The following is a 16,029-nucleotide window of genomic DNA, read 5'->3' on the forward strand; positions in this document are numbered from 1 at the left end:
AGGAGGATCTTGACTTTGAAGGCAGCTGAAACTAGTACCTAGAAAGCCCCATACCTGCCTGGGTTACATAATAAGACTCTCAAAAGATGAAAATCATTCTATAATGTGGTAAGGAGGAGCTGGAGAGATGGCTCAGTGGTTAGGAGCACTTACAGCTCTTGTAGAGGACCCAGTTTCCAACACCCACACATTGGTCTACAACCATCTGTAACTCCAGTTTCAAGGAATCCAACGTCTTCTGACCTCCGTGGGCACCAGGCACACATGCAGTACACATACATGCATGTGGGCAAAATACCCATACACATAAAGTAAAAAAGAAATCTAAAAAAAAACATTTTAGTTAAACAAAGTGGTAAGGATTTATTTCTAGATTTTTCTTTTCTATTCCATCAATTTATAAATCATACAAATACAATACTATCTCACTATTTTGTTTACTACAGTTCTGTACTGAATTTTAAGATCAACTTATATAAGTCTTCCAACAATAACTTTCTAAAATTTATTTTTAATATTCCACACTTTGCAATCATACCAATTTCAGAGCTAGCTTATTAGTTCCTAACCCTCCCCCCCCAAAAAAACCTGGCTGGAATCCTGAAGGCATATTATTAAATATACTGGGAAACAGCTGACATTTAAACAATACTGAATCTTCTAGATCATGAATGAGGTATGTTGCAGTCTAACATCTCAGAAACATGATGCAGTTTTAGCATGCAAGTCTTAAACTTTCTATGCAAAAAGCCATGCCTAAGAATTTATCTTTTATATTATACTGATTAGAATTCTTTTTTTAAGATTTACTTATTTCTGTGCATGTGAGTGAGTGTATACCCTTGTTTGCAAACCTGTAGGCCAGAAAACAGCATGAGATCCCTCAGAGCTGGAGTTACAGATGCTGTTCACGGGACTGGTCGTGTGAGTGGTATAAATCCTAACTCGAGGTCTTCCTGAGTGCACAAAAAGCACACTTAACTGCTAAGTCATCTCTCCAGCTCACCTCCTTTGGTTTTTCTGGTATAGGATCCTACTGTCTTCAGCCCAAACTGGCCTTGAATTCATAGAAATCCTCCTGCCTTTGCCTCTCAAATGTTGGGATACTTTATTAATTTTACTTGGATATTACCATAAGTGATACATAGAAACACAGGTGATTTTTACATACTGACCTTATATCCAAGACCTTGCCAAACTTACCTGCTAGTAATTTTTTGTAGGCTCCTAGAATTTTCTAACTATGTGATTAGGTCAACATGAATAAAGACAATTTCCATTTCTTTCCCATCTTGCTGCCTTTCCATTCTTAACTCGCTTTATAGCACAGGCTAAGATCCATGATTAGAAAATTAGGGATATTGGGCATTCTTGCTTGGTTTTTTTTCTTGACTATGGGGAAATCAGTTTTTTATCCATTAAGGGTGACATTTGCCGTAGGCTTTTTTCCAGCCTTTAATAACTTAAGGGACCTACCTTCAACTCTTACTTCACCATTATAAATTTTACAAATACATAGAATTTTGTCAAATGCTTTTCCTACGTCTACTGAGAAGATCATATGGTTTAGGTCTTTATTCCATTAGTCATAATAATTTATTTTCAAATATTAAAAATCAATGTTGCAAGGGAGTATAGTGGTGTACACTTTTAATCACAGAACCTAGGAGGCAAAGGCAGGAGGATTAATGCAAATGCAAAGCCAGACTGGTCAAATCATTCCAGGCCAGCCAGAGTTACAGTCTAAAAAGGTACATTTCTACACAAACTGTATTCAATCACAGTAGATAAGCCATTCTGTATATTGCTAAATTCATGGTGTTACTATTTTGTTAAGCATTTTCACTCCTATGTTCACAACTTGTTTTTTCAATGCCTTTAACTAGCTTTGATGTCAAGGTAATCCTAGCACTTGGGAGGCAAAGGCAGGAAGACTGCCATGCATTAGACACCAGCCTTCGCTACCCATGCTACACACACAGCATCACCGCATCCCACATCCATACCACACACAAATCTTTCTCTTCTCCTTAAAACAGTCATTTTGAGTAAAACTCATTTATACCACTCCATTTAGACACTTTCACTGCAACCACATTGGGATGCTTGCTTGCTCCGTAAGTCATACACTTCTGTTAAAACTTTCCCCTGTTTTCAACATTTACCAAAACGTCCTACACAGTGACAGTTTGCCAAACAATCCTTATCAATTTTTTGATCCAGGTAAGATTAATGAATCTTTTTTTAAAATTCTTTTAAATTTTAGGTTATGTTATGTGTGTCAAAAGAAGGTGCCAGATTAAATTATTTTATGTATATGGGTGTTTTGACTGCATGTATGTATGTGCATTGCGTGAATACTTCCATGACCACAGAGGTAAAAAGAGGGTCAGATCCCCCTGGAACTGGAGTTACAGATGGTTGTGAGCCACCATGTGGGCGCTATGAACCGAACCCAGGTCCTCTGAAAGTGCAACCTGGTGCTACTAACGACTGAGCCATCTCTCCAGTACCCATTTAAAATTTTTAACTATACTTTTATAAATATACTTTTAAAAATTTAACATTTTGCCAGGTGGTGGTGGCTCACTTTTAATCCCAGCACTCAGGAGGCAGAGGTAGGCAGTTCTCAGTGAGTTCGAGGCCAGCCTGGTCTAAAAGAGCTAGTTCCAGTACAGATAGGATTGTTACACAGAGAAACCATGTCTTGAAAAGAAAACTTTTAACACTTCACTTTTATGCATGAGTGTCTTGCCTGCAAGTATGAATGTACGCCACATACATACAATACCCACCCAGGCCAAAGTGGGTACCAGAGCCCCTTGGACTGGAGTTACAGACAGTAGTGAGCTGCCATGTGGTGCAGGAAATTGAACAGGGTCCTCTGGAAGGCCAGCCAGTGCTCTTAACTGATTTGCGTCTCTCCAACCCCATAAACGGAGTTTAGAATGGTAGAGTTGTGCTGTGATCCGATACTGACTTTGTGTTTTCATTTTAAACTTTTTCTTTATTTTTAGTTTAGCTTTGTTTGTTTAATCTAACTAAACATCTTTTTTTGAAAAACAAAACAAAAAAACTTAGTTGTTTTTTTTTTTTTCACACTATCCATGAAACCCATGAAGGCAGGAACTGCTTATCTTTTCCAGGACATTTAAAAAAATTGAAGGTTTTTTTTCCCCTCCTTCAATGTTTTTACCATCTTCTTTCCCCTCCTCCAACTCTCCCCAGATCCTATCCTACCCATCAAAAAGACACACACAAAGCAAATGGAGTCTGTTTTAAAAGCTGGCCAGCTATTCCTGTGCTTGAAGCCTGCCCTGCAATTTCCCAATATTCTTAACACTTGCTATATGAGTTGCACATTAGTCACGACACTGCGCGCGCGCGCACACACACACACACACACACACACACACACACACACACACACACACGGAGCTCTGATAGGGTGCCCTAAAAGGTAGATGGTAAGATGCATGGAAGTAAGTTATGAAAATCTAAATTGGCTTGGGGAAGATTTCTTATTCTGCAGCAGGAGGTAAAATCATTTTAAGGTTCAAGAAAACAAAACCCAGACAAAACCACATGGACATGTTGAGCATCACAAGGTAAGAGATCACTAAATAATACCTAACTTCCCAGTCCAGCCATTTCTACTACACTATTGATATGGCTTAGCAGCTCACACAAGAATAGCTAGACAAGATTTAGACAGTTACAAAATAAAATGTGGGGATTCATCTGAACCCCATCTTCCATTAATATAAGGAAGAGCTGTAGGAAATTATGAAGTTAGTTGTGTTCCAAGAAGCTCAAACAATTTTTTAAGGTGATTATCTTATAAAGGAAGGTACCCTGAGTAATGGGTAAATACAGTCCACCAAAGATATTTAGAGGTCTAGTCGGGTCAGTGTAACTTAGATAAGTAGCACACTATCAGTTGTACTTACCCATGTTTTTAACGTGTTGATACAAGTCTGTAACAGAACTTTTCAAAAGAGTCCCAAACCAAGAATGTACTGGCATTTGTTAACATTTCCCAAGGGCGTGAGACCCTACATCGAGATTTACATTCCTCTCTTTGGGCTTTTCTTCAAGAAAATCAAATTACAAATGGCTGCCCAGTAACCACACAATGGCTAATCTGCAACAACACCACTATTTCTCACTCCCATTTGGTGAATTAGAGACTAGAATGTAACCCTCCCCTCCACTATTACAAATTAACCAACTGGCATTCTGAGTTACACAGCAGCTCTAGCAGGAAGAAACTGAAGGCTCTGCGCAGTTCTTGAAGGCTCACCTCTAAACGAGTTATTGAAAAACTGGGGGTCGAAGGCTAGGTGTAGGCCAAACAGGAATTTGATTTGGTTTGTACAGTTAGTGATGATTAGGAGGAGGAGGAGAAAGATGGAGAAAAAGAGGAAGAGAGGAAGAGGACTACTACCCTCTCAAAAAATGTGGCTATTTCTTTGTTAAAAATATGTTTATCAGATTCTCTCGAATAAACGTCTGGCAATACTGGATCTGAACTGTAATATGGTAAAAACTGACCAGTGATAAGAAACCATATTCCCATTTACTTGGGACATTTGCTGCTGAGGCCACATATCAACTTGCCCTTTATCATTATCCATGCATACTTGGTGGATAAGTGCATATTCTTTAAAAAGTATGATCCACTCTTCTCTTTAAAGCAGTAACAAAGCCAGAATCAAAGAAATCAATTTACCTTAATCTGAGTCTGTTCGATTGACTTTTCCCATATCTGCTGATCATATGCTCCAATCTGAAATAAGGAGCAGGCTATTTAAATGGTGTAAAGGCAATTTTTGTATCTAAGTCAAACCTCAGAGTCATGACTCTATTAAATATGCTTGTCTGAAATATATGTTTCTCACATAGCAAATTCATACTTCCAAAGGCTGTTTCAAAAACAAAACAAAACAAAGGACAGGATCTGCAAAGTAAAAAGGCAACACCCCAAATATCTTAAATTAAAAATCATCTAGAAGACATTTCCACTCCCTAAGGAAGATATCAACAGGAATATCAGAGAGAAGTAAGAGGTAGAGAAAGCTCAATCAGACGACAGTAGCAATCTGAGTCATGCAGATAAGAATTTCATTTCTGTCTTTATAAAAAAACAATTTTAAGTTTGATAATTTACAAAGCAAAGCATTGCATGGTAGTTTGTGCATGCAGCCTGGAGAAAGGTGACTTACAGCTCATATCCTGGAACTTGAAACTAGGTTTATAATGACCTTGCACTTCAATTTTTTTTCAGTTATGTTGAGATATTACATAAGAATATGTGACATTACCAAACTTAAGGAAAGAAACACTTTTCTTTACGGGAGTTTTTCTGCAGAAGTATGGTTTTCAAATAGGAATTACTGCTGTTACCTTCTTCTGATACCACGATATAGCATCTCTCTCATTTGAGGCCATCTGTGTCTCCAGCCAGAGAGTGCGATTTCACTGAAAACGAAGGAAATATGTCTGTAAGTCCAGTTGTTGAAGGTTATTGTCCCGTTTTGGGTATGGCTTAAAAGCCGTTTCTCTCAGCCTCTCCATGAGCTGCTCTTTCTCTGGCTGTCTGCCAGGAAGAAAAAGAAGAGGAGGAGGTGGGGAGAATGGGCGCAGAGGCGACCGAGAAGCCTCTGCACCCTCCGGTGCAAGTGTGGATGCGGGGACAGCAAGTACCCGAGCCGGGCCCCCGCGCCCTCCGCCTTCCCGCAGCCGGCTCACCTGGTGCCCGCTGCCCGGCAGGCTGCCGGCCGGGCCCCCGCTCCTCAGTGACCCCGGCCGGGCCGGGAGGCCGGGGGCGAGGCGGCGGGCCCGGCAGGCCGCATCTTCCCCCAGAGGCCCGGACACCGGCGGGGCCGTCACCATGGAGACCGCGGCGGCCAGCCCAGCCCGAGGCAGCGGGCAGCCCAGCGCTCTAAGGAGCGCAGCCTGCAGCCACAGACGCCCGACCTAGGTGGCCGCCGAACGGGCCATGGGAGAAACCAGGAACCGACTGGAAAATGAGGGGAAGGGAGCAGGAAGGGTGTCTTCTCCAGCCACTTCGGCACCGCAAGGGCTGGAAGCCAGCAGCCAGCCCCGGGCCGGAGCGGCGGCGCGCGTCGTCCGCCAGGGACTGCGGCTCGACGAGCTCTGGGTGCGAGCAGCCGCTTCCGCCTTCCGGCTCCGCCCCCGACCGCCTTCCCGCCGCTTCGGCGACTCTAAGGCGGCGGCCACCGACGCGCCGCCTGTAACCCTAGACGCTTAACGGAAAATCACCTCAGAAACGGCCCTCCCAGCACCCATCCATCCCCGGGAGGCTGGTCCGATATCCCAGAGGCTCCTGTGCGGGTCTGTAGCGTGGTGTCTTCTTCATATCTGTGTCCCCGGGGTGGACGAAGTCAGAAACGGGGGTGGGGAGGGGTCACGAGCCCTCCGCACGGGTTCTCCGTTCTTGCTGGTGGGCCAACGCGGACCGCGGGCTGGGGCTCAGCGAGTCCCTCCCTCGGCTCTCAGCCGTTCTGGGACTTGAGCTTTCTGGTGCCCACACAAGCCTAGGGGAGAATGAATGCACAGGACTCGAACCGCCCTGGGACAGTCCCCAAAGCGGAGAAAATGGCTTAGAGGCTGTTTTTAGGGTTTGAAGCAGGTCAAGAGAAAGGGCAGTTGCGCTCTGATGTGAATATCGGGGTTTCTAAGCTGCGCCCCTCTTTTCTGTACTTTTTGTGCACCATTAATGGTTTATTCCCGAGGGCCACTGTCTTCAACTCACTTCAATCTGTATCCTTTCTTGCCGGCACAAAGCATTTAGGTGCTGTAAGGCTAATAACAGATAACAGCTATCACTTGAGACTGTTAAGAGGCAGTCTCCAACCTATAGGCATTCTTATAAACCATTAAAACAGTTTCAAATGAAACTTTCCCGTAATGCAAACCTACTAAAAAGTAACACCTATAGGAATAATTTTTAAAAATTACTTCACCATTGGCAGTGGTCTCCACTGTTTTTACCCCTTAACTGTTAAGAGGTAAACTAAAAGCTGGTAAGCCTCTTCAGTACTGCCGAACACTGTAATTCAAGGCAGCAAACAACTAATTGGTAAATGAAAAAAAAAAGTTTAAGACCTAAATCAACACTATATTAGTATATTAGTATTGACTCCATTGCTGAACACACAAAAGCGGTTTTCTGGGCCGTGGGCAGTACGTTGGGAAATAGAATTAGTGAGTGGTACAGTAGCAAATCACTTTCCAGGAACTCTGTTAAAATGTTTGTGTTTTATTAGATGCTGCTGTGTAAGGCAGAACTTTGACCCCAAAACCACATTCAACGCCCTGCTCCCAATAATGAACTCCCAGTGACTTTAGGAAACGGATTCTCACCTGTGTTGTCGAGATAATTACCTCCTACTACTGGCCATGGCAAGCAGGGTGAGATACCCTGAAATGATACCTACTGAGAACTAAGAGCTGTCAGGGCAAGCACCTCAACTAGAGTTCACCCAAAACTTCATGAGGAAAAGAACCCACTTTGTTGTGTCCTACAGCCCCCACACATCTGAAAAACAAATACCATCTTCATTATTATGCCATGCATTTTCAAAAATACCTATAGTGCCAAAATAAAAGCTTAAGGCCGTTCTAAACACATGTCAATGTTTTAAGCTGCAGTAAGGATAACTGTCACAAATGCAAGCTTCCCTTTTCTTCAAAACTAGTTGCACCTCAATCTGGATGTCTCTGACTTTTTCTTTGGGAAATAAGAGCTCAAGTTTGTCTTCAAACGCTTAAAACTAATCCGGCACAAAGGAGAGGGGCATTAGTACTCAGGTCCAAGGCAATGAGAAGGCCCATGTGCTATTTTCTGTGATGAGACATCAGTAAAGGACAAATCAGACTTTGTTTATTAAAAAAATACTTTACAGGAAAAAAAAAACTATGCATTCCATTGTCCTATTTTACAAAGAAATAGCTTAACAATTTAACACACTTAGACAGCTACAAAAAAGCACTGTGTTAAAAGGATTATTATTCACACAAATTTAGATTTAAGACTATTCATTAAAAACCTTTTAAAACACTTATTAATGTCAATAAACAAACTAAGGCCACACAAACGCAAATAGTCCGCCAGGCAAATTATACATTTCATCTATATGCAAAGACCTCTTAGATAAATTAAAGCCACAGGAAAAAAAAAAAGTCTTAGCTGCCAATCAAAATGAAGTTTAGTCACAGAAAACACTATTACATGAAAATTTACATGTGTTAGAAGTAGTACATAAGTATTTCTTTAGAGAGAATTGAAAAGTGCTATATTTTAAGAGACAATGGTCTCAACTACATGCACGAGTGGATTCTAAAAAATTTATGAAGATTTTTCAAATGGAAGGCCATTAATATTTATGGATACTTGCTTTTAAAGCAGCAGACTTCCAGGATGAGGATAAGTCCTTTATGCACTTAGAAAAGCACTGGTGGTGTGCATCTCCTCTACTTGCATGACCAGTAACTACAGCTACAGACTGCCTTGAAAACATGAGACTTAGCACAGATGTGAGCCTCTGGCATGTGCTACTGAAAGGATGAAACAGACTTATTAGAAAGACACAAACTCAGAAATCCTAATGGTCCTCAATAAATACAAATAAATTTTAAAGGCAAATACAGATGAAAATATAATGGACTAATATTAATGATAAAGGATATATTCACTAGGAATATATTTTCATGGATTTTCGACTCCTATATTAACTCTCCTTCTAGACAATATTTATACAGGGAAAAGCAATATGCAAAAGTTTCTCAAGTCATTAGGTGAGATCTTTATGCCTGTTAAGACTGATACATCTTTTCCTAAAGTTTAGAAAATGATTTACTAAGCTCCTTTCCCCATACAAGAGCTTGTAATATTAGTGAACTTATAGTTCAACTGATTGAGGGGATAGGGCACTTTCTAAAAGTCTTTAAGTAAAAATAATGTATCAGCAAAACTTTTAAGTACTGAATAAGAAAGTACAATTAAGCCTAAGAATTCATTTTCAACAGTTAAACTTTGGAAGAGGGAACCAATATGGAGGTTATTATTATTGCTTCATGAATTTGGGACACCTCTCAGAATTGTAATCCTAACTCCTAACCTATCTTGATAAGTATAGAATGACCTCTGGGGAAGGGGAAGACTTTCATTCTTTTTAGTGGTTACCATAAAATTATATTTGCTGTTAGGAATATTTGTTTATTAGGTCCTTTCCATAAGCATATTTTTTAAATATCCCTCTGATCCACAAAGTACTAAAACATATAGCCACATTCTGCAAGTAATCTCAAGGGTTGGCACAACAGATAACATACCAGAAAGGAAGATCAGCTTCAATTTCAGTTACAACTTCACTGCCATTGCTACCTTACAAATCAGAGGATGCCAGACTGCTCCATGCCTCACTCCACCAAACCAAATATTTAATGATTTAGAAAAGTTGTGATCATTTGTATCGCTCAACTAGGACAGCTTTGAAAGCAGCAAGAAACTCAAAACTTCTGCTTTTATATTCATCAGTCTTTAAAGCATGCTATCAAAATCTAATACTCACATAGGACATTCAGAGTTTCCAGATACATTACTAGCTAAATGTTTCTTTCCATTCTATTGCAATCTAATATACAATGACTTCATTAGTACATGATTTTCAACATTTTTATATTCTTTTAATATGTTTATACTGGAGGTGAGGGTAGACTGTTTTGCAAAAAGGAAAATGGAGATTTGCGTTTGATTGTAGGTCTTTGCAGATCCGCTGGTTCCTGAGTGATTACACACAGTGCTGGCTGTCAGGAGACAGTCTCCTTGTTTTTAGTAGTGACCAGCTTAGATGGCAGATGGCATCTGCTGGATGGCAAGTGGGAGATGGGGAAATCGGATCTTGGAAGACAAGAAAAACAAAAATAAAACTTTTTGCGTTAACAACTTTTTCTCTTCATGATTATTTTTAAAAGCAATGTTGCCTGAGAAGAATTTTTCTTTGCACAGCCTGGTAAAGCTCTATGAAATTCTTCTGGACAGAAATAAGAAATAACCCAAACCCATTCATTTTGTGATAAACCCCTTCTCCACAAAGTAACAACAACAAAAAATACCCTCAAAGGTCCCTTAAAAACTAGTTTGATAAACTAGAATTTATACACAGGATTTAAAAACACCCCTGTAATAATCACATTACCTTTCATACCATTCTAATTACCTTATTTACAAAGATAACTAAAAGCAACATCACTTCCAATTCATAAATGGTTTACATTGAAGTGTTTCCCTATTTATTTGTCTTCATCCTTTGTAACAGAGAATACATACATATACATATATATAAGGAATAATACAGATTCTAACTAATCACTGTAGTATTTGCTGATGGTTACTTTTCTATCGGTTTACACAGTGACCTCTATACTTTGCTAATATGCATTTAACTACACAACAATATTGCACAAAGTAATATTTATATAAGATTTAACCTATTTCAGAATATTTTAGAGAAAATTCATATTTGATATTTCCAAAGATGCAGCTAAGTTCCATGGTGACAAACATAATAAAGCAGCATCTCTTTCTTTTGCCTATGTTAATGCAAATATTTCAAATCTCACCATCCAGGAAAATAAAAAATCAAATTGCACTGTAACCAGGTAGATACAAGAATCTGGTCTTAGGTGTGGGGAGTACTCTTCCTTTAGTAAACAAAAGGCCTACTGAGTTACTAACTAAGAGAAAGTAGAATGCATAGCACATGAACATTCCAAATAAGAGAAAGTCCACACTACTTATATGAAGGAGGCCTACTGAAAAAAGGCCTATATTGAAAACAAAGTAAATATCCAGACCCTAAGCTTCAGCTCACCTGAAACTCTAGGATGGAAGTCTACTGCCTGTTACTAGAAAATAGCAACACAGATGAACAATGAACAAACCCAGGTATTCACCAGATAAAATTATGAAGTGTTTCAAAAGTAGATACCAAGTCACAAGAATAGTTTCTTTAGTTTGATGCTCAGATACGTCAGCCCTCATCAGTGAGACTGGTGTGCATCTCTGACTTTGATATTTGTCATCAGTTTAGGGCAAGTATCCACAGGAAACGGGAGGATACTAGGAAGCAGAACAGCGGATCAACATTATTTCTTTTGCTCAAAATAGCTTCCATGGTTACAATATATCCTAGAAAAAATTAATGAGCCATGGATAATGAATAACCAAGAACTATCCATCTTTATATTTTTGTTTAATTAAAATATCCACTGCGTTTTAAATAACGGACACAAAAAGACAGCCTGGATCGGTAAGAGCTGTGCTTCCTCTTTTGCGAAGGACCAGAGAGCCATTCAATTTTTTTTAGAAACTATGTCTTCTTTGTGGCTGGAACTAAATAATTCACTTGCCCATGTACCAGATGCAGGAGCCTTTCCTGCAACCAATGCCATTTTACTGTGGAAACTGATGAGGTGCCATGAAGACACAAATATTAAACCATAAATCTTCTTTCTACCACATAAAGCAAATATGGTAAGAGACAAGGAAAAATAAAACCAAGGGAAGTGAATCATTACCAAGGGAGAACCTGCTAATCCAGAGAACTCTGGTTTTGATTTGAAGAAGAGATTGAATTGTTACCTCACACCTTAAAACAGAAAGTAGCAGCAGACCCACTATTACATACTGTACTAACGGGATAAGATACAACTCTTAGCTTTGCATAATCTGTGTAAAAAAGATATGCTTGACATTTGTGGAATGTCATTTCTCTTTATAGAATTATAGGCAAGATTTCTCCAATAAAACTTAACTTAAGCCAGTTATAAAACTATAACTTCACATCAAAATTTAAAAAAGTTAAAAAATGTGTTTGAATATGTACATATCACACAGGAGTGCTTGGATGTTCCTGCAGACTGTGTTGCTGGTCAGAGTCCAGTCTACTTTCCACCTTGAAAACTGGAATAGGCGGAGTCTTCAGCTCCTGCAGATGAAGCTCTGATGGAGATGGAAAAGACGATGGAGCAGTTGTCAAAACCTGCATCTCTGTGCATGTTTCCTCAGATTCAGTTTTTATTCTCACACACTGGGAGTCAACTTCTAATTCTCGCTTTCCAGGTAAACCACAGTCCATGTTGGAATTGCTTTCTGTGTTTTGAGGGGCTTCCACAACAGGGTGGTACTGTTTAAGCCGGATATGCCAAGCTAAGCTGCATACTGCTGACACTGTTTTGAACTGGTGAATGACATTTCTAGGGATGAAGTAGATATCATTGTCGCAAAGCTGAATTCTAGCATAGCGAATTCCTTCTCGCCTCATTTGGTTTAGTTTTGCTTCATCCACCCACTGTACACACTAAAAAGAAAGGCAAAAGAAATTGCATGAGACCTTAAAATATATAATGATTCAAACAAAATATTCTAATTCACACAGGAAAAGAGTATGGCAAACTGTTCTAAAACAAAAATTAAATCTTGACAGGATAAAACTGTTGGGAAGCCCTTTTCTATCATATATTTTACAACTTTTAAACAAAGACTGCCGAGATAGCCTATGGAATCATTACACCCTTGAAAGTGCAGCTAAATATCAGTATCTTTTTTTTACCCCTCAAAACAGCGTTTCTCAGTGTATCCTTGGCTTTCCTGGAACTCACTCTGTAGATCAGGCTGGCCTCGAACTCAAGAGATCCACCTGCCTCTGCCTCCCAAGAGCTGGGATGAAAGACATGAGCTACCACTGCCAGCTATATCAGTATCTTTACCACACATAAAGGCAATATTTAATATTCCCCTTCATATATTCTAACATTTTGCAGTGGAGGCCGCAGCACAGTGAGATTACTAAGGGAGACTGCTTATGTCTGAAGTCAACAGCTGGGTCCTTCTTTAGCCATTTTAGGCCCACCCTCCATCCCAAAGATTTTGCTCTCTACCATACACAGAATATAATAAAAATAAAATTAAATTTACTGTCTGTGACTCCAATTATAAATTAAAATGCCTAATAAAATGGACTCAAATTCTGTTTCCAATGTTTCACTGAAAGAGCAATGAGAATGTGAAAACTATTACCTGGGAAACTGGAGGTTCATGAAGGTCTAACTGGAGTCTCTGTACAACATCAGTAAAGTCCTCAGCATGGAAACAAATCACATCTTTGGTTATGCGAGGTTGGTCACTCCTAATATTAATAAGACAAAATTTAGGGACTAGTATCCACAATGGAAAATGACAATTTCACTTTTCCAGCTTCTAGAATGCCACATTTAGCAAATAAGCAAATAAATAAAATGCCTCTTTTCTAAAGATTAAGAGTGTACTACTTTAGTCAGTTTTCAAAATATAAAAGTAAATCAATAGAAGGTTTTTTAAAGACAAAAATCAGGGCTGAAGAATGGCTCAGTGGTTAAGAGCATTGGCTACTCTTCCAAAGAACCTGGGTTCAATTCCTAGCACCCACAGGCAGCTAACTGACTGTAACTCCAGTTCCAGGGGAGCTGACACCCTCAGACAGACATGCATTCAGGCAAAACATCAATGCACATAAGTAGAGTTAAAAAAAAAAATGAGGTAAGTTGTTAAAAAAATTCAAGCAATAATGACTAAAAAAATACTTTTATTCTAGCCTCACAGCAACCTTTCATGCTGCTGTATACCCACAATCCCAGTTCTCGGGGAGATGAGACCAAGAAGAAAGGATCTTAAGTCTGAGGCCTGCCTGACCTACATACCAAGTTCAAGGCTGTGCTGAGCTACACAGTGAGACCCTGGATCAGAGGATTTGGGGTTTTTGTTTTATTTTGCTTTTTAAGTTTTATTCTAAATGGGATGCATTTACTGTTATCTCATTAGGAAACTTGAGCTTTGTTACAATAAAATCAGGCTGCCACCAGGCAGTAGTGGCACACTCCTTTAATCCCAGTACTCAGGAAGCAGAGGCAGGCGTATCTCTGAGTTCAGGGCAAACCTGGTCTACAGAGTGAGTTCCAGGACAGCCAGGGCTACACATAGAAACCCTGTCTTGAAAAACCAAAATGAAAAATACTTTTAAAAATAAAAAATATATAATTCAAATATACAAATAAAACCAAGCTCTAGATCAATGTAAAATGTACAGTCACTACAGAAAACAGTACAGCAGTTTCTCAAAATAATAAAACAGAATTGCCATATTATCAAGCAACTCTACTTCTGGGTATCGAAAACCAAGGACATAAGTGATACATATACACCTATATTAACAATCAAAGAGTCAATGGTAGAAGTAATCCAAACACCTATTTAGTGGACTAACAAAATGGTATACATGAGTCTGTGTGCATGTGCATGCACACTGTGTGTGAAATTTACTATACCTACCTTAAAAGGAAATAAAGTCTGATACTTGCTAAACAGGGGTAAACTCTGAGGGATGTTATTATAATAGAAATGGCTGAGTTAGAAAAAGAAACTGGAACTGTCAAGATGCCTTATGAGTAATGGTGTCTGCCACCAAGCCTAACTACCTGAGTTCAATCCCTAGCACCCAGGTGGAGAGAACCAACTTCCACAAGTTATCTAACCGCTACACAACTGCTGTGGCACACACTTCTCACTCACAAAATAATAAATAAGTATAATTAAAAATAATTTCCTTTTGTCACTATAATTAATTTTATAATGCATTAATATTTGTGTGTGTGCTTGTACATATGCATATACAGTGTGTGGAGGTCAGAGTCCTAGGGACAGAACTTGGGTAGTCAGACCTGACAGCAAACACCTTTAGTCCACTAAGCCATCTCACTGGCCCACTAGGATTACTTTTCTTAAAAGGAAAAGGGCAGGGGAAGTATGCTTCCATTTCTATGCAAAACCAGAAATGGCAGGAGACTACATAGTGATTGTTCCCACGATCTACATCCGGATGGTGAGGTGAAAGTAGCTGTGAGACATAAAGTTTCAGTTTTGCAAGATAAAAAGTTCTAGAACATTGTTTTATCGCAGTACAGTTACACTTCTATCATAAAAATGTTTAGATGGTAAGCTATGTTATACATATTTTATTTACCACAATCTAAAACTTGAAAACAGAATCCACGTTTTCTTAGACATTATCCAACCCTGTAGTTTGGGTCCTTTAACTTACCATTCACCAAATTGTACAGCCTTCAAAACCCCAACAGCAGCCGTGCTCTGCCAGTCAAACCCCTGACCTACATGATCAGCATGAGCTCTTGTCCTGTCTTCAAAGAGGACTTCTCGGGGTTCACTTGTCCGAGGTAGGTACTGAAGATTTTTAATTTCATTCATTGATCTACAGTTGATTTGGTTGTGAAACAAAGCAAAGTATGAGGCAATAAACAGCAAAATTAACAGCAGTAATGTAAAAAGGCTTTTAACAATACTAGGCATAAATGAGGTTTGAGATGAGTCCAATGATTTAGATCATTAGCATTATACCATATACTATATAATACATTATATAAAATGATGACTTTTATTTCCTCTTTCCCTATAGACTATACCTTTATTAGGCTCACATGACAACTCTGAATGCATGAAATTTCTCTAGACAAGGACAATATGATTAAAGGCAAAGAACCAGAGAACAAGAACGGGGGCGGGGGGGGGGGGGGGGAGACTGGCCTAGGGTGGCCTTTTGAAAATCCCAGTGACACATTTCCTCTAACAAACTACATGTTCTAATCCTCCTCAAAACAATCTCACCAACTAAGGACCAAGCATTCAAATATATGAGCCTATGGGGCAGTTCGCATTCACACACCAGTCATGCCAGGCAAGGGTGGCACATGCCTCTAATCTCAGCGCTTAGGAGGCAGAGGCAGGTGGATCTCTGCAAGTTCAAGGCCAGCCTGGTCAACAACAAGAGCTAGTTCCAGAACAGGCTCCAAAGCTACAGTAACAATAATATCAGACACCAGTTATTGGCTTGCCTTCCTCAGTTTTACTTATTTTTTTTCTTCCATATCATTACTGTGCCTGCCTCCTTT

General features: G+C 39.5%; 2 protein-coding genes and 1 long non-coding RNA gene across 8 annotated transcripts in view; 1 reads left to right on the forward strand and 2 right to left on the reverse strand.

The window, feature by feature from the left end:
* The window catches only part of Phtf1 (putative homeodomain transcription factor 1), a 40,566-nt gene extending 34,215 nt beyond the window's left edge, over positions 1 to 6,351 (reverse strand). For 2 of the 5 annotated variants that reach the window (XM_085677891.2, XM_087897685.1), the window contains exons 1-3: positions 5,752 to 6,155; positions 5,407 to 5,481; positions 4,733 to 4,789 (exon numbers count right to left, since the gene is read on the reverse strand). In XM_085677891.2, coding sequence (XP_085534017.2) covers positions 4,733 to 4,789; positions 5,407 to 5,451 — 102 coding nt within the window. In that variant the 5' untranslated portion in view covers positions 5,452 to 5,481; positions 5,752 to 6,155. Of the gene's footprint in view, positions 1 to 4,732; positions 4,790 to 5,406; positions 5,482 to 5,751; positions 6,157 to 6,285 lie in introns of those variants that run through there. The other 3 variants (XM_087897686.1, XM_087897687.1, XM_085677892.2) reach the window with 3 other exon arrangements.
* Positions 6,352 to 7,887: 1,536 nt separating this feature from the next.
* Positions 7,888 to 16,029, reverse strand: part of Rsbn1 (round spermatid basic protein 1) — a 48,372-nt gene continuing 40,230 nt past the window's right edge. The window contains exons 5-8 of one of the 2 annotated variants that reach the window (XM_048442270.3): positions 15,165 to 15,332; positions 13,109 to 13,217; positions 11,916 to 12,389; positions 7,888 to 9,928 (exon numbers count right to left, since the gene is read on the reverse strand). In XM_048442270.3, coding sequence (XP_048298227.1) covers positions 11,919 to 12,389; positions 13,109 to 13,217; positions 15,165 to 15,332 — 748 coding nt within the window. In that variant the 3' untranslated portion in view covers positions 7,888 to 9,928; positions 11,916 to 11,918. Of the gene's footprint in view, positions 12,390 to 13,108; positions 13,218 to 15,164; positions 15,333 to 16,029 lie in introns of both variants that reach the window. The other variant, XM_048442269.3, reaches the window with a different exon arrangement.
* LOC125405655 (uncharacterized) lies at positions 12,013 to 13,932 on the forward strand. The gene is made up of 2 exons (XR_007233647.3): positions 12,013 to 12,151; positions 13,662 to 13,932. It is a non-coding gene; the product is annotated as an uncharacterized LOC125405655 (long non-coding RNA).

Source organism: Myodes glareolus, chromosome 17, assembly GCF_982192425.1.
Source record: "Myodes glareolus chromosome 17, mMyoGla1.1, whole genome shotgun sequence".
In the NCBI taxonomy this organism is placed as follows: Eukaryota; Metazoa; Chordata; class Mammalia; order Rodentia; family Cricetidae; genus Myodes; species Myodes glareolus.